Genomic DNA, 27,302 nt, shown 5'->3' with positions numbered 1-27,302 from the left:
TGGAGAACCCTGGGTGTCCTGTAACAGGTGGTGGTTCAGAGTGATGGAATGCCCTGGGTGTCCTGTAACAGGTGGTGGTTCAGAGTGATGGAGAACCCTGGGTGTCCTGTAACATGTGGTGGTTCAGAGTGATGGAGAGCCCTGGGTGTCCTGTAACAGGTGGTAGTTCAGAGTGATGGAGAACCCTGGGTGTCCTGTAACAGGTGGTGGTTCAGAGTGATGGAGAACCCTGGGTGTCCTGTAACAGGTGGTGGTTCAGAGTGATGGAGAACCCTGGGTGTCCTGTAACAGGTGGTGGTTCAGAGTGATGGAGAACCCTGGGTGTCCTGTAACAGGTGGTGGGGAGGATAATCCAGGTAAAGTCTTTAATGCATGGAAGGGAGGAACTGGAAGAGCAAGGGAGGGGCGGAAGCCAATGGAAGCGCAGGAAAGGCGTGCACAACAGGGAGGGCTAATCGGGGCCCCCTAATCCCTCCCTGGCCCCCACCTCCTCCTCCTGAGGGAGGCCAAGCAGGAGATGACTCCACCCGGCTCTGGACGCTTCAAACGGACATAAGGGGGACCAGGGATCTATCTGTAGGCCTATTTACAGGGTACCAGCTGGACAACACTGTGCTCAACTCTGACGATTCACCATAGAATGAGTCTTTGTCTCTTACCTGACCTCTTTCCTGCCTTCTGAAGCACATCATTCAACATGGGAGAAGTTCAAAAGGTAATCCAGCATTGCTACTTTCTGCTGATCTTTGAGTTTGATGGGAATGTACATGTTGATGAGTCCTAGAGCGTGATTCAGGGACAGATTGTTTTCCCTTTTTAATAAGAAGCTAACTGATGAGTTGACACTTTCTCTGCAAATAAACTACATAGTAGTCCCTTACAAGCTTCCTAATTGCTTTCTGTGTCTGTTTGTAATATCCTATTCTGTCTCATTTCGCTCAGGGGTTCTTTTCGGTGCTACAGAAATTAAAAGGAACCACAGAGCAGGAACTTCGGATAGTCCTCCTGGGTCTAGACAACGCTGGCAAAACAACGCTGCTAAAACAGCTATCATCCGAGGATGTCAACACCATTACTCCCACACAGGTCAGATCCGATCCTGGCGTGCTCTGAACTTACATAAGCAGGCCATGTAGTTTTGTAATGACAACCCTGTGACACTTCCTCCCTCAGGTTGTTGCCCAAGGCAACGTACCACATAATGGCACTTACTCAATAGAAGCATTTTTTTTTTACCTGCCTATTCAAAATCTGATCTCTGATTATTTCAATGTCTTAGATGACTGTACCAGGGTCAGGACACTCCAGGTCAAACGCTACGCGGCTCTGGAAGTAGACAAGTAGTATCCTCCAATCTGGACTTTAACACATCAAATAAGATGTTCATATGTCTCTAAAATACCACAGAAGTGATGCTTGACTTGGTTCTTCTTCATACCATGTTATCTGGTAGCAAAGCATCACAGCCGGTTGGTTTGTGCAGTCCCTCTGTCGCAGAAAATAGCACATTGGCAATGATACATTTAGCTAGACTAAGAATAGAGACTAGGCTGAGACTTTAATCCGGGGGTTGAAGATTACTTAACCATAAAGTCAGATAGGGTGCAACACGCATTTTGTAAGCTCCAGGTAACAAAAAAAGGTTCAAGTTTTATATCATTGTATCTGTCTTTCTGGTCATGTCAGGATTTGGTTCTAATAAAATGATGTTATAAATAAATGCTTATTTAGAACCACTAGTAACAGAATAAAGCTGTGTTCTGCTAAACTGTGTTAGATCAATGAATTTTGCTTCTCCATTGATGCCAAAGGGCTTCAACATTAAGAGTCTCACGTCTCACGGAATGAAACTGAACGTGTGGGACATCGGAGGACAGAGGAAGATCCGGCCCTTCTGGAAGAAATATCTGGAAAACACAGATTTGTTGGTGTGTAAATTATGTTAGCACTTTTCTCATTTTATTTTGTCTTATTACAGTGGGGCAAAAAAGTATTTAGTCAGCCACCAATTGTGCAAGTTCTCCCACTTAAAAAGATGAGAGAGGCCTGTAATTTTCATCATAGGTACACTTCAACTATGACAGACAAAATGAGGGGGGAAGAATCCAGCAAATCACATTGTAGGATTTGTAATGAATTTATTTGCAAATTATGGTGGAAAATAAGTATTTGGTCACCTACAAACAAGCAAGATTTATGGCTCTCACAGACCTGTAACTTCTTTTTTAAGAGGCTCCTCTGTCCTCCACTCGTTACCTGTATTAATGGCACCTGTTTGAACTTGTTATCAGTATAAAAGACACCTGTCCACAACCTCAAACAGTCACACTCCAAACTCCACTATGGCCAAGACCAAAGAGCTGTCAAAGGACACCAGAAACAAAATTGTAGACCTGCACCAGGCTGGGAAGACTGAATCTGCAATAGGTAAGCAGCTTGGTTTGAAGAAATCAACTGTGGGAGCAATAGGAAATGGAAGACATACAAGACCACTGATAATCTCCCTCGATCTGGGGCTCCACGCAAGATCTCACCCCGTGGGGTCAAAATGATCACAAGAACGGTAAGCAAAAATCCCAGAACCACACGGGGGGACCTAGTGAATGACCTGCAGAGAGCTGGGACCAAAGTAACAAAGCCTACCATCAGTAACACACTATGCTGCCAGGGACTCAAATCCTGCAGTGCCAGACGTGTCCCCCTGCTTAAGCCAGTACATGTCCAGGCCCGTCTGAAGTTTGCTAGAGAGCATTTGGATGATCCAGAAGAAGATTGGGAGAATGTCATATGGTCAGATGAAACCAAAATATAACTTTTTGGTAAAAACTCAACTCGTCGTGTTTGGAGGACAAAGAATGCTGAATTGCATCCAAAGAACACCATACCTACTGTGAAGCATGGGGGTGGAAACATCATGCTTTGGTGCTGTTTTTCTGCAAAGGGACCAGGACGACTGATCCGTGTAAAGGAAAGAATGAATAGGGCCATGTATCGTGAGATTTTGAGTGAAAACCTCCTTCCATCAGCAAGGGCATTGAAGATGAAACGTGGCTGGGTCTTTCAGCATGACAATGATCCCAAACACACCGCCCGGGCAACGAAGGAGTGGCTTCGTAAAAAGCATTTCAAGGTCCTGGAGTGGCCTAGCCAGTCTCCAGATCTCAACCCCATAGAAAATCTTTGGAGGGAGTTGAAAGTCCGTGTTGCCCAGCAACAGCCCCAAAACATCACTGCTCTAGAGGAGATCTGCATGGAAGAATGGGCCAAAATACCAGCAACAGTGTGTGAAAACCTTGTGAAGATTTACAGAAATTGTTTGACCTCTGTCATTGCCAACAAAGGGTATACAACAAAGTATTGAGATAAACTTTTGTTATTGACCAAATACTTATTTTCCACCATCATTTGCAAATAAATTCATTAAATCCTACAATGGGATTTTCTGGATTTTTTATCTCATTTTGTCTGTCATAGTTGAAGTGTACCTATGATGAAAATGACAGGCCTCTCTCATTTTTTTAAGTGGGAGAACTTGCACAATTGGTGGCTGACTAAATACTTTTTTGCCCAACTGTATATCTGTTTCAGAGAGTAAAATAGTTTCCATTAACTACCGTTTAGATTTAGACTACAGCCTGTTCTATTGGTTGGGGGAAAAAACTGGGCATTAGTTTACTTCAGAATCTTCAATCTCAATAAAAGCTAGAAACCGAATAGAGAATCAATCTTATTTATGTTACAAGATAATAAATGTCTCAGTTTGATTCATTATTCTTCTTTCCTCTTTTCTCTTTCCTCCAGATATATGTCATAGACAGTACAGACAAGAAGCGGTTTGAAGAAACAGGACTGGTGAGGCCAACTGAAATAGCTGTTATACCCTATTCCACAAGTGTTGTCTTGTAAAACGTTAATGTTAACAGTAAGCTTTACATATTAACAGTGGACATGCAAACCTTTAAGTGCTGGCAACACAGATGTAGTCTCCAAGACTTTGTTCAGCTCTGAGTCAGATAACACTGCTGGTCCTTTGATCTCTCAGGAGCTATCAGAGCTGATTGATGAGGAGAACCTGAAGGGGGTTCCGGTGCTCATCTTTGCTAACAAGCAGGACTTGGCCACGGCCTCGTCCGCCAGCGAGATCGCAGAGGGCCTGAACCTGCACACATACCGCGACCGGGCGTGGCAGATCCAGGCCTGCTCAGCTGTCTCTGGAGAGGGTGTACAGGTAGGCCACAACATCTCTCTCAAAATAGGACAAATCATATCACTTTTATGAAGTTAGATGGACACCGTATCATGATATAAAATAACAACAGTACTGTATCATCCTCTAGGACTTACAAGACAGATATTAAAGGCATCATCCGATATCAGTTCATGTTCTATTCCTCTTCATGTGGTACAGAAGGGGAAGTGCAGCCTGTCTGCACTGTAGAAAATATCCTCTTCTCACTCTGTTCATGTAGTAAAATAATTGAGAGCCCACAGGAGAATCAGAAGTTATTCTCTGCTGGCCACCATGTCATTAGTAGAATCTTTTCCTAATATTTTCAGATCGTTTCACATACTGTGCAGGAGATTCTGTCATTACAGTTTACAGTAGGGTTGTCGGAGCAACATCTCAGTAGGGGGGAAATTAAGAGCGAAAACAAACTGGTGGGGGGTCAACAAATGTTTTGCCTCATTGTCGTGACACAACATGGATGCCGTGTAAAGCTCCAGATTATCATCTGTCCCTGAGTACTGTGCTGGAGGATCAGGTCAGGAGGTCAGGCATGATGTCCTATGACCATACGTAACACAGTACGGTATACATTTACAACCGGTGTATGCTTTGATTGCTTTGGGAAATTCTGTAGCTTGGAATATTTCATGTGTATATGTGATGTATTTGTTTTCACAGGACGGCATGAACTGGATTTCCAACAACATTGTAAATAAGAAGAGAGATGACTAACCCCTGAATATCCAACGTGATGCTTTTTAAACACACTTTTGAGTGTTTCACGTACATATGTTGACACCCAATGCAACGGTGACAGGTTTTATAGATTTTATAGCCTTCTCTCTGAAGATGTCCCCAAAACATTTGAGAGCTTGCTGGCTTTTCAAATCCAGCCACAAGAAAATGGATGGAAGATTTTGGGTTCACAACAGAGACCATCAACAAGAGAAAAATCACAACTCCTGGTCCCATTAAGGGTTATTGCCACTGCTCTGGAATGATACTTTCTTTGATTTAGTCGATGAAAGAAAAACACGATCCTTGAAGAGCACAAGTAAAAACAAGGGACAGAGCGTGTAATGGGCGAATAGCCCAACAACGTTTTGAGTAGAACATCTCTCTTTAGTTTAAGGCTTCATTCATACACTCACAAAAAAAGGTTAGATTTTGTAGTTTGTGTGGTTTCACTGTTTGTAAAAAAAAAAATACAATAAATCTATATTGTGTGAATTGAGACTGTGATATCAAATAAATATTGAATTGGAAGAATCTCTTCATACTTGATGTGATATGCTTGCTTTGTACCATTAATGTAGACAAGCAGCATTCCATCGCCTGTCACTGGTTGCCTTGTTGTCAGACAGTAAGTCAGTGCTGCCGCACAGTGGGCACTGTCGTCATTACACTTGAGGCAGGAATGGTAAACACATACAAAAAACGATTTGGTCTGTGTCAAATTCATTGTACATTAATGTACTGTATATTCCTGAAGACTATTCAGTAAAATGTAGGTCACACACACGATGAGGGCACAGTGAACAACAGAGAGAATAGTATCTGTGTCTTTATAGACTATGGCCCTTAAATTCTATTGACCTTGATGCCAGTTCCACTGCTTCTTTTAATTCTTCCCTCGTATCAGGGACTGATTTAGACTGTGGACCTCGTAACGTAAGATTTGAATACCCCTGGACTATGTTGTCCACTCAGGGTCTGTGTCAGCTAGATCATGTTTTTATTATGGGGGATAATGTGAGGAGCACACTCTGACTAGTGACCACCACTCACTAAAATAAGCCTGTGATCTAAGGTGGGTGGTCCGACCGTCAGAACCCAGTCTTCCACTAGCAAAGGAACCTCTGTCTTGATAAAGAGACATAAGCAATTATTAAACAGTTTCTTACAGCCTCATTCAGGAGTGAGTTTGCTGATATCTGGAGGTAGTTCTGGAATTTCAATAGCAGGTAAGACATCATGATGACACGAGGATCTGTTCTGTCTGTTAGTCTCACATTATTACTGTATAACTCCGGTATAACTCATGTTCTATATACATTGTACGCTGCGTGACATTCGACAGAATGGCTTGGCTGTGACCAGTTTACTTGTCATGTCTCTGGATGTTTACTTGTTACTAAGCTGGATTTTTATGTAGTAACAAGATTAGGGGAAAGGGAGATACCTAGTCAGTTGTACAACTGAATGCCATCAACTGAAATGTGTCTTCCGCATTTAACCCAACCCCTCTGAATTAGACAGGTATGGGGGGCTGCCACAATCGACATCCACGTCTTCAGTGCCCGAGGAACACTGGGTTAATGCTCAGGGGCAGAACGACAGATTTTTACTTTGTCAGCTCGGGGATTCGATCGGTTACTGGTCTCAACGCTCTCACCACTAGGCTGCCGCCCCCTTATAACATAAGAACAACACATGCTTACAGAGACTGTTTCTATCTCCCACTGCTCTCTGATGGCAGGGTGTAATCCCACTGCTCTCTGATGGCAGGGTGTAATCCCACTGCTCTCTGATGGCAGGGTGTAATCCCACTGCTCTCTGATGGCAGGGTGTAATCACACTAGTCTCTGATGGCAGGGTGTAATCATACTACTCTCTGATGGCAGGGTGTAATAATACTAGTCTCTGATGGCAGGGTATAATCCTACTAGTCTTTGATGGCAGGGTGTAATCATACTACTCTCTGATGGCAGGGTGTAATCATACTACTCTCTGATGGCAGGGTGTAATAATACTAGTCTCTGATGGCAGGGTATAATCCTACTAGTCTTTGATGGCAGGGTGTAATCATACTACTCTCTGATGGCAGGGTGTAATCATACTACTCTCTGATGGCAGGGTGTAATAATACTAGTCTCTGATGGCAGGGTGTAATCACACTACTCTCTGATGGCAGGGTGTAATCATACTACTCTCTGATGGCAGGATGTAATCATAAAAGTCTCTGATGGCAGGATGTAATCATACTGCTCTCTGATGGCAGGGTGTAATCATACTAGTCTCTGGTGGCAGGGTGTAATCACACTAGTCTGATGGCAGGATGTAATCATACTAGTCTCTGGTGGCAGGGTGTAATAATACTAGTCTCTGATGGCAGGGTGTAATAATACTAGTCTCTGATGGCAGGGTGTAATCATACTGCTCTCTGATGGCAGGGTGTAATCACACTAGTCTGATGGCAGGATGTAATCATACTAGTCTCTGGTGGCAGGGTGTAATAATACTAGTCTCTGATGGCAGGGTGTAATAATACTAGTCTCTGATGGCAGGGTATAATCCTACTAGTCTTTGATGGCAGGGTGTAATCATAATAGTCTCCTTTTGGCAGGGTGTAATCATACTAGTCTCTGATGGCAGGGTGTAATAATACTGGTCTCTGATGGCAGGGTATAATCCTACTAGTCTTTGATGGCAGGGTGTAATCATACTAGTCTCTGATGGCAGGGTATAATCCTACTAGTCTTTGATGGCAGGGTGTAATCATACTAGTCTCTGATGGCAGGGTGTAATCATACTAGTCTCTGATGGCAGAGTGTAATCATACTAGTCTCTGATGGCAGGGTGTAATCACACTACTCTCTGATGGCAGGGTGTAATCATACTAGTCTCTGATGGCAGGGTGTAATCATACTAGTCTCTGATGGCAGGGTGTAATCATACTACTCTCTGATGGCAGGGTGTAATCATACTGCACTCTGATGGCAGGGTGTAATCATACAAGTCTCTGATGGCAGGGTGTAATCATACTAGTCTCCGTTTGGCAGGGTGTAATCACACTAGTCTCTGATGGCAGGGTGTACTAATACTAGTCTCTGGTGGCAGGGTGTAATCATACTACTCTCTGATGGCAGGGTGTAATCATACTGCTCTCTGATGGCAGGGTGTAATCACACTACTCTCTGATGGCAGGGTGTAATCATACTAGTCTCTGATGGCAGGGTGTAATCATACTGCTCTCTGATGGCAGGGTGTAATCACACTAGTCTCTGATGACAGGGTGTAATCATACTAGTCTCTGATGACAGGGTGTAATCATACTGCTCTCTGATGGCAGGGTGTAATCACACTGCTCTCTGATGGCAGGGTGTAATCATACTAGTCTGATGGCAGGGTGTAATCATACTAGTCTCTGATGGCAGGGTGTAATCATAATGCACTCTGATGGCAGGGTGTAATCATACTAGTCTGATGGCAGGGTGTAATCATACTAGTCTCTGATGGCAGGGTGTAATCATAATGCACTCTGATGGCAGGGTGTAATCATACTAGTCTCTGATGGCAGGGTGTAATCATAATGCACTCTGATGGCAGGGTGTAATCATACTAGTCTGATGGCAGGGTGTAATCATACTAGTCTGATGGCAGGGTGTAATCATACTAGTCTGATGGCAGGGTGTAATAATACTAGTCTCTGATGGCAGGGTGTAATAATACTAGTCTGATGGCAGGGTGTAATCATACTAGTCTCTGATGGCAGGGTGTAATCATACTAGTCTCTGATGGCAGGGTGTAATCATACTGCTCTCTGATGGCAGGGTGTAATCATACTAGTCTCTGATGGCAGGGTGTAATCACACAAGTCTCTGATGGCAGGGTGTAATCACACTAGTCTCTGATGGCAGGGTGTAATCACACTAGTCTCTGATGGCAGGGTGTAATCACACTAGTCTCTGATGGCAGGGTGTAATCACACTAGTCTCTGATGGCAGGGTGTAATCATACTAGTCTGATGGCAGGGTGTAATCATACTAGTCTCTGATGGCAGAGTGTAATCATACTAGTCTCTGATGGCAGGGTGTAATCATACTGCTCTCTGATGGCAGGGTGTAATCACACTAGTCTCTGATGGCAGGGTGTAATCATACTAGTCTGATGGCAGGGTGTAATAATACTAGTCTCTGATGGCAGGGTGTAATAATACTAGTCTGATGGCAGGGTGTAATCATACTAGTCTCTGATGGCAGGGTGTAATCATACTAGTCTCTGATGGCAGGGTGTAATCATAATGCACTCTGATGGCAGGGTGTAATCATACTAGTCTCTGATGGCAGGGTGTAATCATACTAGTCTCTGATGGCAGGGTGTAATAATACTAGTCTCTGATGGCAGGGTGTAATCATACTAGTCTCTGATGGCAGGGAGTAATCATACTAGTCTGATGGCAGGGTGTAATCATACTAGTCTCTGATGGCAGGGTGTAATCATACTGCACTCTGATGACAGGGTGTAATAATACTAGTCTCTGATGGCAGGGTGTAATCATACTAGTCTCTGATGGCAGGGTGTAATCATACTAGTCTGATGGCAGGGTGTAATAATACTAGTCTGATGGCAGGGTGTAATCATACTAGTCTGATGGCAGGGTGTAATCATACTGCTCTCTGATGGCAGGGTGTAATCATACTAGTCTGATGGCAGGGTGTAATCATACTGCTCTCTGATGGCAGGGTGTAATCATACTAGTCTGATGGCAGGGTGTAATTATACTAGTCTGATGGCAGGGTGTAATAATACTAGTCTCTGATGGCAGGGTGTAATCATAATGCTCTCTGATGGCAGGGTGTAATCATACTAGTCTGATGGCAGGGTGTAATAATACTAGTCTCTGATGGCAGGGTGTAATCATAATGCTCTCTGATGGCAGGGTGTAATCATACTAGTCTGATGGCAGGGTGTAATCATACTAGTCTGATGACAGGGTGTAATAATACTAGTCTCTGATGGCAGGGTGTAATCATAATGCTCTCTGATGGCAGGGTGTAATAATACTAGTCTCTGATGGCAGGGTGTAATCATACTAGTCTCTGATGGCAGGGAGTAATCATACTAGTCTGATGGCATAGTGTAATCATACTAGTCTGATGGCAGGGTGTAATCATACTAGTCTCTGATGGCAGGGTGTAATCATACTAGTCTCTGATGGCAGGGTGTAATCATACTAGTCTCTGATGGCAGGGTGTAATCATACTAGTCTCTGATGGCAGGGTGTAATCATACTAGTCTCTGATGGCAGGGTGTAATCATACAACTCTCTGATGGCAGGGTGTAATCATACTACTCTCTGATGGCAGGGTGTAATCATACTAGTCTCTGTTTGGCAGGGTGTAATCATACTAGTCTCTGATGGCAGGGTGTACTCCCAATAGTCTCAGATGGCAGGGTGTAATCATGCTACTCTCTGATGGCAGGGTGTAATCATATTGGTCTCTGATGGCAGGGTGTAATCATACTAGTCTGATGGCAGGGTGTAATCATACTAGTCTGATGGCAGGGTGTAATCACACTACTCTCTGATGGCAGGGTGTAATCATACTGCTCTCTGATGGCAGGGTGTAATCATACTAGTCTGATGGCAGGGTGTAATCATACTGCTCTCTGATGGCAGGGTGTAATCATACTAGTCTGATGGCAGGGTGTAATTATACTAGTCTGATGGCAGGGTGTAATCACACTACTCTCTGATGGCAGGGTGTAATCATACTGCTCTCTGATGGCAGGGTGTAATCATACTAGTCTGATGGCAGGGTGTAATCACACTACTCTCTGATGGCAGGGTGTAATCATACTGCTCTCTGATGGCAGGGTGTAATCATACTAGTCTGATGGCAGGGTGTAATTATACTAGTGTCTGACGGCAGGGTGTAATCATACTGCTCTCTGATGGCAGGGTGTAATCATATTGGTCTCTGACGGCAGAGTGTAATCCCACTGGTCTCTGATGACAGGGTATAATCATACTGCTCTCTGATGGCAGGGTGTAATCACACTAGTCCGATGGCAGGGTGTAATCACACTAGTCTCTGATGGCAAGGTGTAATCATACTAGTCTCTGATGGCAGGGAGTAATCATACTAGTCTGATGGCATAGTGTAATCATACTAGTCTGATGGCAGGGTGTAATCATACTGCTCTCTGATGGCAGGGTGTAATCATACTGCTCTCTGATGGCAGGGTGTAATCATACTGCTCTCTGATGGCAGGGTGTAATCATACTAGTCTGATGGCAGGGTGTAATCATACTGCTCTCTGATGGCAGGGTGTAATCGCACTAGTCTCTGATGGCAGGGTGTAATCATACTGCTCTCTGATGGCAGGGTGTAATCATACTACTCTCTGATGGCAGGGTGTAATCATACTGCTCTCTTATGGCAGGGTGTAATCATACTGCTCTCTGATGGCAGGGTGTAATAATACTAGTCTCTGATGGCAGGGTGTAATCATACTAGTCTCTGATGGCAGGGTGTAATCATACTAGTCTCTGATGGCAGGGTGTAATCATACTAGTCTCTGATGGCAGGGTGTAATCATACTAGTCTCTGATGGCAGGGTGTAATCATACTAGTCTCTGATGGCAGGGTGTAATCATACTACTCTCTGATGGCAGGGTGTAATCATACTAGTCTCCGTTTGGCAGGGTGTAATCATACTAGTCTCTGATGGCAGGGTGTAATCATACTAGTCTCTGATGGCAGGGTGTAATCATACAACTCTCTGATGGCAGGGTGTAATCATACTACTCTCTGATGGCAGGGTGTAATCATGCTACTCTCTGATGGCAGGGTGTAATCATATTGGTCTCTGATGGCAGGGTGTAATCATACTAGTCTGATGGCAGGGTGTAATCATACTCTCTGATGGCAGGGTGTAATAATTCTAGTCTCTGATGGCAGGGTGTAATCATACTACTCTCTGATGGCAGGGTGTAATCACACTAGTATCTGATGACAGGGTGTAATCACACTACTCTCTGATGGCAGGGTGTAATCATACTGCTCTCTGATGGCAGGGTGTAATCATACTAGTCTGATGGCAGGGTGTAATTATACTAGTGTCTGACGGCAGGGTGTAATCATACTGCTCTCTGATGGCAGGGTGTAATCCCACTGGTCTCTGATGACAGGGTGTAATAATACTAGTCTCTGATGGCAGGGTGTAATCATACTGCTCTCTGATGGCAGGGTGTAATCATACTAGTCTGATGGCAGGGTGTAATCACACTAGTCTCTGATGGCAGGGTGTAATCCCACTACTCTCTGATGGCAGGGAGTAATCATACTAGTCTGATGGCATAGTGTAATCATACTAGTCTGATGGCAGGGTGTAATCATACTGCTCTCTGATGGCAGGGTGTAATCATACTGCTCTCTGATGGCAGGGTGTAATCATACTAGTCTCTGATGGCAGGGTGTAATCATACTGCTCTCTGATGGCAGGGTGTAATCACACTACTCTCTGATGGCAGGGAGTAATCATACTAGTCTGATGGCATAGTGTAATCATACTAGTCTGATGGCAGGGTGTAATCATACTGCTCTCTGATGGCAGGGTGTAATCATACTGCTCTCTGATGGCAGGGTGTAATCATACTAGTCTGATGACAGGGTGTAATCATACTAGTCTCTGATGACAGGGTGTAATCATACTACTCTCTGATGGCAGGGTGTAATCATACTAGTCTCTGATGACAGGGTGTAATCATACTAGTCTCTGATGACAGGGTGTAATCACACTACTCTCTGATGGCAGGGTGTAATCATACTGCTCTCTGATGGCAGGGTGTAATCATACTAGTCTGATGGCAGGGTGTAATCATACTAGTCTCTGATGACAGGGTGTAATCATACTAGTCTCTGATGACAGGGTGTAATCACACTACTCTCTGATGGCAGGGTGTAATCATACTGCTCTCTGATGGCAGGGTGTAATCACACTAGTCTCTGATGGCAGGATGTAATCATACTAGTCTCTGATGGCAGGGTGTAATCATACTACTCTCTGATGGCAGGGTGTAATCATACTGCTCTCTGATGGCAGGGTGTAATCACACTACTCTCTGATGGCAGGGTGTAATCATACTACTCTCTGATGGCAGGGTGTAATCATACTGCTCTCTGATGGCAGGATGTAATCATACTAGTCTCTGATGACAGGGTGTAATCATACTACTCTCTGATGGCAGGGTGTAATCATACTAGTCTCTGATGGCAGGGTGTAATCATACTACTCTCTGATGGCAGGGTGTAATCATACTACTCTCTGATGGCAGGGTGTAATCATACTGCTCTCTGATGGCAGGGTGTAATAATACTGCTCTCTGATGGCAGGGTGTAATCATACTAGTCTGATGGCAGGGTGTAATCATACTAGTCTCTGATGGCAGGGTGTAATAATACTGCTCTCTTATGGCAGAGTGTAATCACACTAGTCTCTGCTGGCAGGGTGTAATCATACTAGTCTGATGGCAGGGTGTAATCACACTAGTCTCTGCTGGCAGGGTGTAATCATACTAGTCTGATGGCAGGATGTAATCATACTAGTCTGATGACAGGGTGTAATCATACTGCTCTCTGATGGCAGGGTGTAATAATACTGCTCTCTGATGGCAGGGTGTAATCATACTAGTCTGATGGCAGGGTGTAATCATACTAGTCTCTGATGGCAGGGTGTAATAATACTGCTCTCTTATGGCAGAGTGTAATCACACTAGTCTCTGCTGGCAGGGTGTAATCATACTAGTCTGATGGCAGGGTGTAATCACACTAGTCTCTGCTGGCAGGGTGTAATCATACTAGTCTGATGGCAGGATGTAATCATACTAGTCTGATGGCAGGGTGTAATCATACTAGTCTCTGATGGCAGGGTGTAATCACACTAGTCTCTGATGGCAGGGTGTAATCATACTAGTCTCTGATGGCAGGGTGTAATCATACTGCTCTCTGATGGCAGGGTGTAATGACACTAGTCTCTGATGGCACGGTGTAATCCTATTGACAGGGACGATGCAGGAACCAGACTGTGACCTGGCCAAGCAGAGGAAACAGTTGGTCCAGGAACTGTGCATGGAAAAACAAGGAGGTATGGCAACCACCACAGTCCACAGAGGGAGTCAAGACTCAGGACGAGCTATTGAAGAAGAAGGCCACATTGCATTATTATTTTATAGGAGAATTCCAGTATCTTTTGTTGCCCTTTCAATCCAGAAAAGTTCATATATTCAAGCTCAACAGGGCAAACGGCATTACTTCTGAGCTCAACTGTGAGAGTTGTGAATTAAGGGGGAGTGAAGGGAGCGAGAACCCAGTAATGTATATCACTCCAGGGGAGGAATATCATTATGCTGAGGCGAGGTGTGACTCATAGTAGCAGGGTGGGGCAGAGCCATGAATCCAACATACATGACCTCATAACAAGAACAGCATGTCCCATACTCCTACAAGTGTCATGTTTAATGATTAAACATCTCCAGCAATCAAACACCTTCCTGAAGTAACCATCCTCAATCAGGGTCTGAAAACAGAACTCAATGTGCCAGAATCAGATACTGTTACAAACAGTGAGAGGTTAGCTGTATGATGTGTCTGAAATCCAGTCATGTACTGTTAGAGCCAGTTAGCCATATTCTATTGAACACAGAAGACATAGAGAACTTTGAATGAATCCAACTCCAGCTTGGGCAGTGACTTTGCTTGTAAGGTAAAGAGGTCACTACAGTCAAGTCAATAGACTGGGGGATATTGATACGTTAGTCTGTGTTTACCTCTCTACTTATTTGATTGTTCATCTGTCTACACTATCTACGTGTCTGCCTTTGTATGTTCTCTTGTCTCTGTGTTGCTGACACCTCAGAGCACTTTGACCTGGGAAAGAAGATCAGCGTTCCTCGGGACGTGATGATGGAAGAGCTTAACCTGCGGTCTAACAGAGGTTCCAGAATGTACCAGGAGAGACAGAAGAGGGTGGAGAGGTTCACCTTGGAGAACGTAGCACCAGACACTCACAGGGTGGTGCCCCTCGACCCCCAGCAGCCAGACCATAGCAGTACACACAACCAGGGAGCCTTACAAGGGGGGAAGAATAATTACCACACAGAGGTCTATATTGGACAACCAGGAAGAAACAGCCTAGTGAGATCCCTGAAGAACACAATAGCCAGTAAGGGAAACCCCAGTGTCCTGGCCCCAGGTAACTGAGTGTGAGAGTGTCTGTCTGTCTGATGGAAGGGGACAGGGTATTACCCCTACAATAACAATCCACCTCTCCCTCAAAGGTTACAATGGGCCTCTGAAAGAAGTTCCTCATGAGAGGTTCAACGTCACAGTGATTCCCAAGTCCTACTGCTCCCCATGGCAGATTCAGGACCAGAACGGTATCAGTGACAAGCTGCTGTCTGCCATCTCTGCCCATCTCCCTGAGCTGCCACAGAAGCTCACCCCAAACAACTACAGGTGCTTCAACAGGTGAGCCCAAGTGACTGGCTCTATAGCCTGCCCTTGACCACTCCCTACACCACCACAAAGCTTGTGGTTGACTAACCAAAGTGTGTGTTTTTGAGAAATACTCAAGTGTCAACCTTTCAGTACAGTCAAAGAATGTTCTAGGCCTCTGGTTTCCTCCTTGGCTGGCTTCTGAAACCTCTTTCTAAAAGGCTGTCTGCTTGTGAAACCAGAATCTGGCGCTGGCTCACACCAGACTGGGCCACTGAGTAAAGCGTCTATTTTAAAACAGTCTGTAAGCTGATGCCCACACAACTCTAGAAAACACTCAAGACAGATTTACATCAAGATACAAAGGTAAATTACTAATCAGAACTAGTCATCTGTTTAAGTCATTAAACTTTGAGAATCTACTCACCATGCTACCATGACCCACACACACACACCAGAGGCCTTTTGATCAGAGACATTTTATTTAATCTGTGGTTTAGGGAAAGGAGGATACCTAGTCAGATGTCCAACAATTTATTCAACTGAAATATGTCTTCCGCATTTAACCCAACCCCTCTGAATCAGAGGTGCAGGAGGCCGCCTTAATCGACATCCATGTCTTCGGCGCCCGGGGAACAGTGGGTTAACTGCCTTGCTCAAGGGCAGAATGACAGATTTTTACCTTGTCGGCCTGGGAATTCGTTTGACTTACTAACTGTAGATCCTGACACCCATGTACTTCTGTAGGGCCCCGATGCCATTTGGGGGGACAGCAGGTAGTGTGAGGATGTTCCCCCTGCCTGGGTTTGAGCTCCTGCAGGCCCATACTGAACCGAGTCGAACCTGGGAGAGCATATGTGACCGGCCCAACTTCAACCGCACCCCAAGGGGCTGGGCTGCCCACTACACTGCTGAAACGGAGACTTCAGACCTCTGAGCCCATGGCTGTGACGGAGAGCATCATGGGTAACTTGTGACTGACTGACCAACAAATAATATTTTGTTATTTATGCTGGAAGGTGATTTGTTGATCAGTCTCGACTCTCCTGTAAAGTCGGCTTCAATGTCGAACGTGCTCCATGACAGTTTTAGATGACCTCGTTACACTCTTACAGACATGAACTGCAAGTCCAAATAGTGGATACTAATGTGCAATTTTCTAGCATGTAATCACTTTAGAAAAATAATGTTCTCTCCTTGTCTTGTTCTGCCACAGCTAATGATATCCACAATGTCTTAGACCAGGTCATACTGCATCAAGGTCACAACTTATTCAATTATGCTATTACAAAAAATAAAAAAAACACTTTAAAAGAAAGGATAATATGTTTAATGAAGCAAAAAACGTGAACCATACACTTTTCACAGTTATAATAAAAGACGTTGACAATGCTGTGGAGTCATGGACACCTTTATCAATCTTAGATAATAGTGCCACCACATGGAAGTAAAACGGTCTTAACAATTGGATGTTCTGAAGACCGTTAACATCTGACAATTCTACATAAAATGCATTAAGGAAAAAACATTTGTAGAAATGGTGACATTCTCTTCTATAAGGTTCAGTACAATATGCACAACTTGCAAACGTAACCCTCCCCCCTTTCAAATCTACAAGCCAGAGATAGAACATACACGTAACTGCCAAAATAAAGGAAACACTTTAGAAAATGAGGGATACAAAGTGTATTGAAAGCAGGTGTTTCCACACAGGTGTGGTTACTGAGTTCATTAAGCAATTAACTTCCCATCGTGCATAAAAATGCCCAGTTGCCCATTATTTTGGCTACCATGGTTAGAAGAGATCAGTGATAAAAAAATTTAAAAAAGGGAGTCTCATAGGAGCATAGGGGGTTTAAAATGTGTTTGCTCAGTCACCAGGTCTCAACCCAATTGAACACTTACGGGAGATTCTGGAGCTGCGTCTGAGACAGCTTTTTCCACCACCATCAACAAAACACCAAAATGAATGAATTTCTTGTGGAAGAATGGGTGTCGCATCCCTCCAATAAAGTTCGAGACGCTTGTAGAGTTCTATGCCAAGGCGCATTGAAGCGGTTCTGGCTTGTGGTGGCCCAACGCCCTATTAAGACACTTTGTTTCCTTTATTTTGGCAGTTACCTGTAGGTTCGATGGAGGAAGGTATAACGAATCATTTAAAACTATACTGTTCAGCACTCCAGTTTCCTAACGAGCAAGACCTTGCTGGTGCACAAAACAGAGGTTCTTCTCCATTACGCTTATATAAAAGAAGTATCTCACATCTGTGAACTGTGACTATAGTCACTGTGTCGGTTATTAATAGGGCGAAATTGGTCAAATTATCACGATGTTATTCATAAACAGCGAGGTACGAGGGTCTAGGAGCCTCCGTGACGGCTGGCGTGTGCACCCATGCGCTGTGGATCCTGGGAGGGGTAGTGGACATGACCAGGGGGCCTCATGCCCATGGGAGGGGGCATCCCCATGGGGTCCATGGAGTGGAACATGGGTGGCCCAAAGCCTGTAGGGAAACAAACACCACAGGCTATAAAATCTTAGTTGAGGGGGATACAAAAATAAACCTGTCCTAATTTACTGTCTATCTGTACTTCAGAGGACAACACAATGAAAACACTTTTAAAAAAGGTTTTATTTGTGGTCCACTTCAGGAGGGAGGTTCTTGTTTTACCTGGAGGGGGGGGCATAGCCACACCAGGGGGTGGGGGTAGACTGATGTTCATGACAGGAGGAGCTGAGTTTGGGCCCAGGTTGAAGTAGTTGGTAGGGGTGTCTTCATCCACAGGCGGTGGAGGTAGCGCTGCAGGACAGACACAGAGAGGGTCAGTATTGACAAGTCACATTACTGGAAGAATATGGTCAAATGTGTGTGAGGGTTTTACTCGTGTTGAAACCGAAATTATTTTCAAATCGTTTCATTATGAGCAGAACCATTATATTTGTTATTCCGTTCCACTGCTCCTACCAGCAACCGGTTCGAACCCCCAAAAACGTAATGGTTGATATTGTTCCTTTTTAAACCTCTAAACCATTAAAATACTTCACCAATTAGTGGGGCTAGAGTAGCTTGCTATGGAGTGGGTAATCAATTTAATCTGTATAGGAAAGTTGTATTTTGCCATAACAGCATGATTTCTGTTATTCAGCATGGTTTAATCATGACAAACCCACGCACTGTGCTGCCAGTTACAGTGTAGGCCGCGAGATGCAACTGAAATTTTGCGAGAAGATGGAGGAAGCTTACCTTGAAGCGCTGGGTATCTTTTTATGACATGCATTATCTGAATTAGTCCCACAGAATTACCCCTACGGAGGGGTTTCTATGGAGGAACTTTGAATGTCTGAACTTCCGAGTTGGTTTAACATTGGACCAGAGCAATCGTTAGCAAGCTTGTGTGTACAGAGCACAAGAATTAGAAACACAACTTAACTTTATGTAGTTAATCAATCCAATGTGAAACATAGAACTATAGTATCCTTAACTAGCATTGAAAAAATTAATCCATTCTTTTAAAACATCTCTCCCTCATTTCTGAATCATGCTTGTAACGTCATCAGTAGGCTACAGTAACCTATGCTTCAGTAACCTAGGCTTCAGTAACCTAGGCTTTAGTAACCTAGGCTTCAGAGGGGAGGAGCAGATAGCCTACACGCACACCTACTAGCAAAGACTTCCAGCTGGCAGGCGGAAGCTGGAATACGTTCGAGTGACAGAGTGAGGGTTTTGCATAGGCGCTTTGTTGCACGACTGGGATTTTCTGGGGGAATGTAATAGAGCGTTATTAACCGGTTACCCATGCATAAACATGTTTAGCATCTCCAGGCCTCCACACATACAAGTCGCTGATGCGTACCTTTGGAACGTCGACAAGTCTAATAAATCAATGCAATATACACCATCACAATAAATCCATTATTTTTGTCAGGTCTAAAGAAACATGATATGAAGAAAATGGATTTCAGAAGAACAGAATGAGTTGGCCTCCTGTATGCTATCTGGCTATGCATGACGCTGTAGGCTGGTTCGTTTAGCTGAAAATATATGCTTATAAGTGCCATTATTTTATAGTAAGATGAATATAATTGAACTTTGCTGAATAAATAATAAAGGATAGTTTCCCCATTCTGGTGTGAGAATGCATGCATACGAATTGGCTATGTTGAGTGTAAAAGTTATCATTTGAAACAGGTCCGAAACTGTAGATTTAGAGTAATTTGCCAACTCTAGTTGTGAATGATACAAACCTTAGAAACCAAAACATATATGGGCTGCATGATGGGACTATAGGCTATGGATGATTTGAGAAAGTAGTTTAAAGCATGTGCTCTGTTCCTTGCCTCAGGCTGCACTCTGTATGCCATGGGCTCTTCAAACATGTTCCTGCAGCTACCCAATACTTAATTTGGGAAACCAAGTGAAGTCTGCTCAGGAACACAAATAGTAACGTGTTTTCACAACAACAACAAAATCATTAAACTGTTGACAGCCCCACTCTTCACGCTGGTGGAAGAAACGCGAGAAGAAGAAATGGAAACTCGGTGATGAGATATTCTGTAGCTAAAAGGGTAAATGTTTCAACCTGTTAATTATGAAAACATAAAAACATGCCAACATGCCAAACAAATACAAATTAACTATAGGCTGAATTTATTTAATTTATGCTAGACCAATAATGTTCCAAAGAGATCTCAAACCAGTCATTTTTATGCCGTGTTTAATATGCAGTAGGCTAGGGCTGGGCGACATGGCCAAAAATCTAATTTCCCGATATAGGTCATTTCATATCCCGATAACGATACATATCACGATATAGACATTCTGTAAATTCAATGAATAAATAGTTTATATAAAATGACCACACAAACAGGCCTATTTCTTTTACATTTTGAATTAACAAATAAAATGTATTTGCATTTGGCACCTTGGGTCGAGTGTTTGCACCAACTCACGAAACCCGTTTCTCGACCGTGTAAATTGGTGCCATGTCTTTGCAGACGTAAGTTGTAACGGCAGCTGCTATCTCCTTCCATCTTCGTGATTCTTTGCCATATGGTGTGTTGCGTGAAAAAGCATCTTGCAACGTCTGAGTCGGGGGTTTGTTTTGAGCACTCAACTGTAGTTTTTTGGGTCTCATCTGTAGACTTTCACCATACTGTTTCACATGAATCTTGCGGAGGTGGTAAAGGAAGTTAGTGGTGTTTGAGCCTGTTGTCGGGACCGGCCTGTGGCATATTTTGCAGAGGAGGGATTTCTGGTCCGTGTCAGACTGTTCATACCCAAACCACGTCCATGCAACCGAAGTAGCCCCTCTGTTAGGTACGAGCTCTGTGTCTCCGTGCTCTGTCACATTCACTCTCCTTCATGTTTGTTTGTGTTGCAAATTTCCTTCCACGCAAAGCGAAGTCCAAATGACTAAAATATTGCAGTATCGTGTGATTTGCAACAACTAAATAAACGATAGAGCATAATATGAAACGATAGAAAAATGTTGTCCCACGATATACAGTTGAAATCAGAAGTTTACATACACTTACTTAGGTTGGAGATATTAAAACTCTTTTATCAACCACTATGCAAATTTCTTGTTAACAGACTATAGTTTTGGTATGTCGGTTAGGACATCTACTTTGTGCATGACACAAGTAATTTTTCCAACAATTGTTTACAGACAGACTATTTCACTGTATCACAATTCCTGTGGGTCAGAAGTTTACATACACTAAGTTGACTGTGCCTTTAAACGGCTTGGAAAATTCCAGAAAATGATGTCATGGCTTTAGAAGCTTCTGATAGGCTAATTGACATAATTTGAGTCAATTGGAGGTGTGGATGTATTTCAAGGCCAACCTTCAAACTTAGTGCCTCTTTGCTTGACATCATGGGAAAATCAAAATAAAACAGCATTTTTTTTTTGTAGACCTCCACAAGTCTGGTTCATCCTTGGGAGCATTTTCCAAACGCCTGAAGGTACCACGTCCAAACAATAGTACGCAAGTATAAACACCATGAGACGACGCAGCCGTCATACTGCTCAGGAAGGAGACACGTTCTGTCTCCTAGAGATGAACGTACTTTGGTGCGAAAAGTGAAATCAATTCCAGAACAACAGCAAAGGACCTTGTGAAGATGCTGGAGGAAACAGGTACAAAAGTATCTATACCAACAGTAAAACGAGTCCTATATCAACATAACCTGAAAGGCTGCTCAGCAAGAAAGAAGCACTGCTCCAAAACCGCCATAAAATAACCAGACCACGGTTTGCAACTGCGCATGGGGACAAAGATTATACTTTGGAGAAATGTCCTCTGGTCTGATGAAACAAAAATGGAACTGATTGGCCATAATGACAATCGTTATGTTTGGAGGAAAAAGGGGGAGGCTTGCAAACCGAAGAACACCATCCCAACCAATATTGAAGCAACAGCTCAAGACATCAGTCAGGAAGTTAAAGCTTGGTCCCAAATGGGTCTTCCCAATGGACAATGACCCCAAGCATGCTTCCAAAGTTGTGGCAAAATGGCTTAAGGACAACAAAGTCAAGGTATTGAAGTGGCCATCACAAAGCCATGACCTCAACCCTGTAGAACATTTGTGAGCAGAACTGAAATAGCGTGTGCGAGCAAGGAGGCCTACAAACCTGACTCAGTTACACCAGCTCTATCAGGAGGAATGGGCCAAAATTCACCCAACTTATTGTGGGAAGCTACCCAAAATGTTTGACCCAAGTTAAACATTTTAAAGGCAATGCTACCAAATACTAATTGAGTGTATGTAAACTTCTGACCCACTGGGAATGTGATGAACGAAATAAAAGCTAAAATAAATCACTCTACTATTATTCAGACATTTCACATTCTTAAAATAAAGTTGGGATCCTAACCTATGACAGGGAATCTTTACTAGGATTAAATGTCAGGAATTGTGAAAAACTGAGTTTAAATGTATTTGGCTAAGGTGTATGTAAACTTCCAACTTCAACTGTATATCATCATATCGCCCAGCCCTACAGTAGGCCATGTATTGTATAACAGCGCAATCATTATTTTAATTAATTAATTGAACTTCTTTCTTTAAATTAATCAATCACAGTGAGGTGAGTTTTAAAAGCACGTACTGTTTCGATGATAAGTGTTTGATGTGATTTCGATTGCATTGATGTCAGAGTGGTTAGAGGGACAATAGAGTCCTGAGTACCAGATCATTAGTGACCTGATGAGTGTCAGCAAGTTGGGTACTACTAATGCATGTCCTGAGGGCACAAGAGGAGATTATCGTGACCGAGTCACGTAGAATTTTACTGCGGTCATGACTGCCGGTGTGGTGATAATACGGTCACCGCGACAACCCTTGTTCCATTCTTCTAGCCTCCTTCTCAAACCCCATTGGAAGAGGTCTGAGGTCCCTCATCCTCTGACCTTCTCATCTAATGAGGATGAGGTGAGAGACAGAGGTAGCTAGGAAACAAGGAAAATAAATTGAGATTCTCCCTGTGTATAGCTCTCACCTCCAGGCAATCCAGGTACAGGCTCTAGCTTCAGCCCCATCTCAGTCAGCCCTTCTCCCCTTCCGTCCTTCCCCCCTCTCCCGTCCCTCCTTCCCCCCTCTCCCTGGGACCTGGAACAGAATAACACACAGTCAATCCATCACCATCAACTCATGTCACACTGGAGGTGTTTTTACTTGCAATATCTGTGATAACAGAGCAATCAGTCAACAGAAACACAGGTACCTGCTGCCACAGCCACCTGTCACTAGTATTAGGAACCACAGGTGGAAATGTATGAGACTGTCATATCATAGGATGGTACTTTACCTGCCCCATTTGACGTTGAGTCTGCGACCGTTGATAATGAGCTTGTTGAAGGATTTCTCAGCAGCTAACTCTGCAGCCTGACGGGTGGCAAACTGGATGAAGGCACACTGCTGCCTCTGAACGATGGTGGTGGTTCGGATCTCCCCAAACTGGTAGAAATGGTTCCTGTTGGGGTACAAGCAGTTATATTGGCTCATTTATCCCCCCTCCTCTCCCCTGTAACTATTCCACAGGTCATTCCTGTAAATGAGAATGTGTTTTCAATCAACTTACCTGGTAAGTGAGCCCAGTCTGCTTCATTTGGAGTAAAAATGCATTATTCTGGGCAGGCACTCACCTGAGCTCCGAGTCTGTGATGGAGTCTCCGAGCCCCCCCACGTACAGTGTAGTGATGGACTTGTCCTCTGGAGTGTCCAGTCTCGGCATGGTGGAGGCTCTCTTCAGCAGCTTGTCAGCCACAGGGTCGTTGATACCATAGTAACGGTCCTTAATGTTCTGGTCTGCCAGGGGATCGTCTGGATCAGTTGGCTTCTCATGCCTGGAGTGCAGTAGTTCAGAGATAATGAGAGTTAAAGCAAAACGTCTGTCAACATCTTGGAAACAATCTTCTTATCTTGGCCAATGTAGAGAACCAGACCTGTGCCACTGCATTGACTTTTTCCCCCATTGGCTCATAAGTCAACAACTGCCCGATGTTTAACATGTGTCACGTATTTCTTTGCACCTATGGTTTCATGATGTTGAAAGTTGCTCACCTGTAAGGACACTCCTCTCCTCTCTTACACTCTCCCTTCACCCAGAAGGAGCAGATGTGTGGTCTGTTCCTCTTGTAGTAAGGCGTGGTGCGGGCTAGCTTCAGCAGCATGTCACTAGAGCTGGGGGCCTTACCCAGGAGACCCACCGGCCGGGTACCATCAGAGTTCCCTATCTGCAGTCAGGAGAGAGCGAATGTCAAGTGGATGCATTTCACCCCATTTAAACAATTTAATTTACCATATCTCATGAAGACTGAAATAATGACGAATGACCTGGCCACGGAAGGTCCACAACTAAGACCAGAGGACCAAAGACCAGACATTTCTGGGTGGTTCTTATGAATAAGTCATGTGACTTGGCGAGTAAACATTGTCTGGAATCTTCAAGGGAAAATGAGAAGGGTCAAAGGGTGCTATCTGAACCTTCTTGGTATTGAACACACTAAGGATATTTATGAAGCAAGCAGAATTAGGCTAGACGACAGAATGTAAACATTGATCTCTCTGGTAACATTACTGCCGTCACACAATTAGAAGTTTACACAAGGGACTCAGATTATAATGTTACCAACTACCTTCGATCTTGAATAAGTGAAAATACATCACCTCTCTTTCCATGTTCTGTGTGTAGTATTCCTTGTTGACATCTGATTTTGGCACGTCGTCCTTGATTGACAGACCAGTGTCTCGGACCTGTATTGGCAAGCCTAGATGAAGGAGTAATGAAAATTAACATCCACCCTGAACTTGTCGGACATGCAATTTTTTTATTTTTATATACCTGTACAACTCTCTGTGTGTGTGTAGTCATTCTCTCGATGGTACAGATATAACCTGTTCCAAACCCTGTCCTTGTTGACTCACCATACTCTAGATCCAGCAGGCAGGTCTGACAGACATTCTTTATCTTGCTGCACGTCTGGCACGCCTCTGTCTTCTTGAAGCGCATGCGGGTCCCAGGACACCATCGGAACACAGTGAATGGTCTGGCACATATCTAAGGAGGACATAGCGGAAGCAGGAGGTCAGTGAAGGTTTAGATTGCAGTGGCATACTCTGTAGCAGGGTACTCTACTTATGTACAGGGTTTTTCCTCAGAACCTATGTTGGAAAACTCTGCTATATGTGTAACTGTGACTGATTAATCCAATTGAGCATTAATGCACTTGTGAATTTCTTACCTTGCACTCCTTGCCATACTTCTCCTTGGTCTAGCAAAAAAAACAGATTGTGATACAGGATGAGTACTTGTTTTGAATTACCATATGTAGAAGGACATGCCAATTAAAGATTCAGCTACATGGACATACATTTTGCAAAAAGGTGGTTAGCTCCTCGCTCTCGAAAACTCTAGGCAGCCTTCTGCCAACAGTTCTCAGCCATTAGCTTTGCCCATGACTGCCTCGAGTGAGTTACAGTCACGACACTGTGTTTTAACGCTTAGAAACGTCAATCAATACTTGGGATATGGCTTTCGAACTATATGGCCCTTACCTTATATCAGAGAAAAACATAGTTATAACAAAAATAAGCACTTATTGTTTTGAACAGATCCATACAGCTACGGGTGACTCCATCTGACAATCTACACTTCTGCTGCACTTCCCGAGTTACGCTTACACACAGGTGTTTGGCGCATGAGAGATCGCAAATTAGCACAGGTGGTCACCTCTTGTCTTCCGTCTCTAAACATGGATATATGGCTACACTAAACCTATGAAGGTGTGTGTCAATTAACATTTTTTTTAAACAATTATTTATCGCTGATATATAACAGTCTAGGTCCTTCCAAAAACGTACCGCAAGTGATTCGTGTTAATGTTCAGACTGAGTGTCGGGGATCTTAATACAACTTCCCACTACAGAAGACGCTCTTCGTCCAATGACTTGTGGTATGTGTAATGTAACTGTTAATGAACGGATACTCATGATAATGGGCTAACGTTAGTTAGCTCCCAGAGAACATTAACCCGAAGTCAGAGAATTGATTAAACGTACCATTCGAATATAAGGATTCTCTCCAAGACATGTCTGGCAGAGAATGGGGAAATCCTGTGGAAGGGAAGATGGCAACAAACAAAACAATTAACGTTAGCTAGCTAACATTCAGTAGCTACTAGTAACGTGGTTAGCTAACGATAAAGCTAAAGTCTGATATTTAAAAAAATTGCTAGCTAGCTACTTTGAATAATCGATTAAATAGTTCAAGAACATTACATTTTTAGCTACGCAGCTGTGAATGTTTCTTTTCCTAACTATTAAAAAGGGCAACGACTTAGCTAACTAGAAACCATCGGATTTGCCATTAAAGTTAGCTAACGTTAGTTAGCTAAGCGACTCCCAGGAAAACACTAAACGTATCTCGGGTACCACTGCTTATTGACACAATCAATATCGCAGAATAACAATTACATATTACATTTTCCTTTCAGATTAACTGAAAAATATCACTTAAAACATACCGCGTCTTCCCAATTTTGTCTATTGTAAGTGTTAGCTCCTAAAGATGTCGCCATTTTAGAAATCCTCTGTCAGTGTCTTCCAGGTAATCATTAGTTACCACAGCCACAAAGTCATAAACCACGCCCATTTCTAAAATGTATATATGTTTTTTAATCTGATCTTAAACCTAACCTTAACCACACTGCTAACCTTATGCTTAACGCTAACTTTAAACTAAGCCCGAAAAGCAAATTTTTGTTTGCATGAATTTTTACGATAGCCAATTTTAACTTTGTGGCTATAGTAACTAATAGAATCCAATGCTTTGCACTAGATGACCGATGGGGGCGCTGTGTTGAAGCCACAGTGCCTCCATCTTGGCACTCCACCGTTGTAAACAAATATTTTGGACGCTATAGAAATTTGTTAATGTCTACATTTGTTTTTGCCACATTTATTCTATTACTGACACCTTAATACATACTTTTAAATTATATTATGTGAGCTAAAACTAAACATAAAAACATAAAAAAATTAAACATAAAACATTTGTAAAACATAAAAAAATTATTAAATTTCTTGACGACACAACAGTAGTAGGCCATATAACCGACAGCGATGAAACAGCCTATAGGGAGGAGGTCAGAGACCTGGCAGTGTGGTGCCAGGACAACAACCTCTCCCTCAATGTGAGCAAGACAAAGGAGCGGATCGTGGACTACAGGAAAAGGCGGGCCGAACAGGCCCGCGGCTGTAGTGGAGCGGGTCGAGCCTTTCCTTGGTGTCCACATCACCAACGAACTATCATGGTCCAAACACACCAAGACAGTTGTTAAGAGGG

General features: G+C 43.5%; 3 protein-coding genes across 3 annotated transcripts; 2 read left to right on the top strand and 1 right to left on the bottom strand.

The window, feature by feature from the left end:
• The first annotated feature begins 204 nt into the window (after window positions 1–204).
• LOC129863205 (ADP-ribosylation factor-like protein 3) lies at window positions 205–5,457 on the top strand. The gene is made up of 6 exons (XM_055935123.1): window positions 205–715; window positions 943–1,086; window positions 1,812–1,928; window positions 3,802–3,852; window positions 4,043–4,228; window positions 4,907–5,457. The coding sequence occupies exons 1-6, from the start codon at window positions 698–700 to the stop codon at window positions 4,958–4,960; spliced, it is 570 nt and encodes a 189-aa protein (XP_055791098.1). The 5' UTR covers window positions 205–697; the 3' UTR covers window positions 4,961–5,457.
• A 575-nt stretch (window positions 5,458–6,032) lies between these two features.
• Window positions 6,033–16,625, top strand: LOC129863525 (myozenin-2-like). Its single transcript, XM_055935573.1, has 5 exons — window positions 6,033–6,192; window positions 14,021–14,101; window positions 14,873–15,208; window positions 15,294–15,483; window positions 16,198–16,625. The coding sequence occupies exons 2-5, from the start codon at window positions 14,026–14,028 to the stop codon at window positions 16,385–16,387; spliced, it is 792 nt and encodes a 263-aa protein (XP_055791548.1). The 5' UTR covers window positions 6,033–6,192; window positions 14,021–14,025; the 3' UTR covers window positions 16,388–16,625.
• A 132-nt stretch (window positions 16,626–16,757) lies between these two features.
• LOC129863524 (pre-mRNA-splicing factor RBM22) lies at window positions 16,758–26,578 on the bottom strand. Its single transcript, XM_055935572.1, has 11 exons — window positions 26,482–26,578; window positions 26,018–26,071; window positions 25,201–25,230; window positions 24,884–25,016; window positions 24,626–24,726; window positions 24,020–24,192; window positions 23,602–23,802; window positions 23,265–23,429; window positions 22,956–23,065; window positions 18,122–18,250; window positions 16,758–17,953 (listed from the first exon to the last, which is right to left on the bottom strand). Exons 1-11 carry the CDS (start codon window positions 26,533–26,535, stop codon window positions 17,811–17,813), a joined length of 1,293 nt encoding a protein of 430 aa, XP_055791547.1. The 5' UTR covers window positions 26,536–26,578; the 3' UTR covers window positions 16,758–17,810.
• Window positions 26,579–27,302: the final 724 nt, after the last annotated feature.

This window comes from Salvelinus fontinalis, chromosome 10 (genome assembly GCF_029448725.1).
Source record: "Salvelinus fontinalis isolate EN_2023a chromosome 10, ASM2944872v1, whole genome shotgun sequence".
Taxonomy (NCBI): Eukaryota; Metazoa; Chordata; class Actinopteri; order Salmoniformes; family Salmonidae; genus Salvelinus; species Salvelinus fontinalis.
Note: the sequence above shows the minus strand (reverse complement) of the source record. Positions and strands in the feature narration are given on the sequence as shown.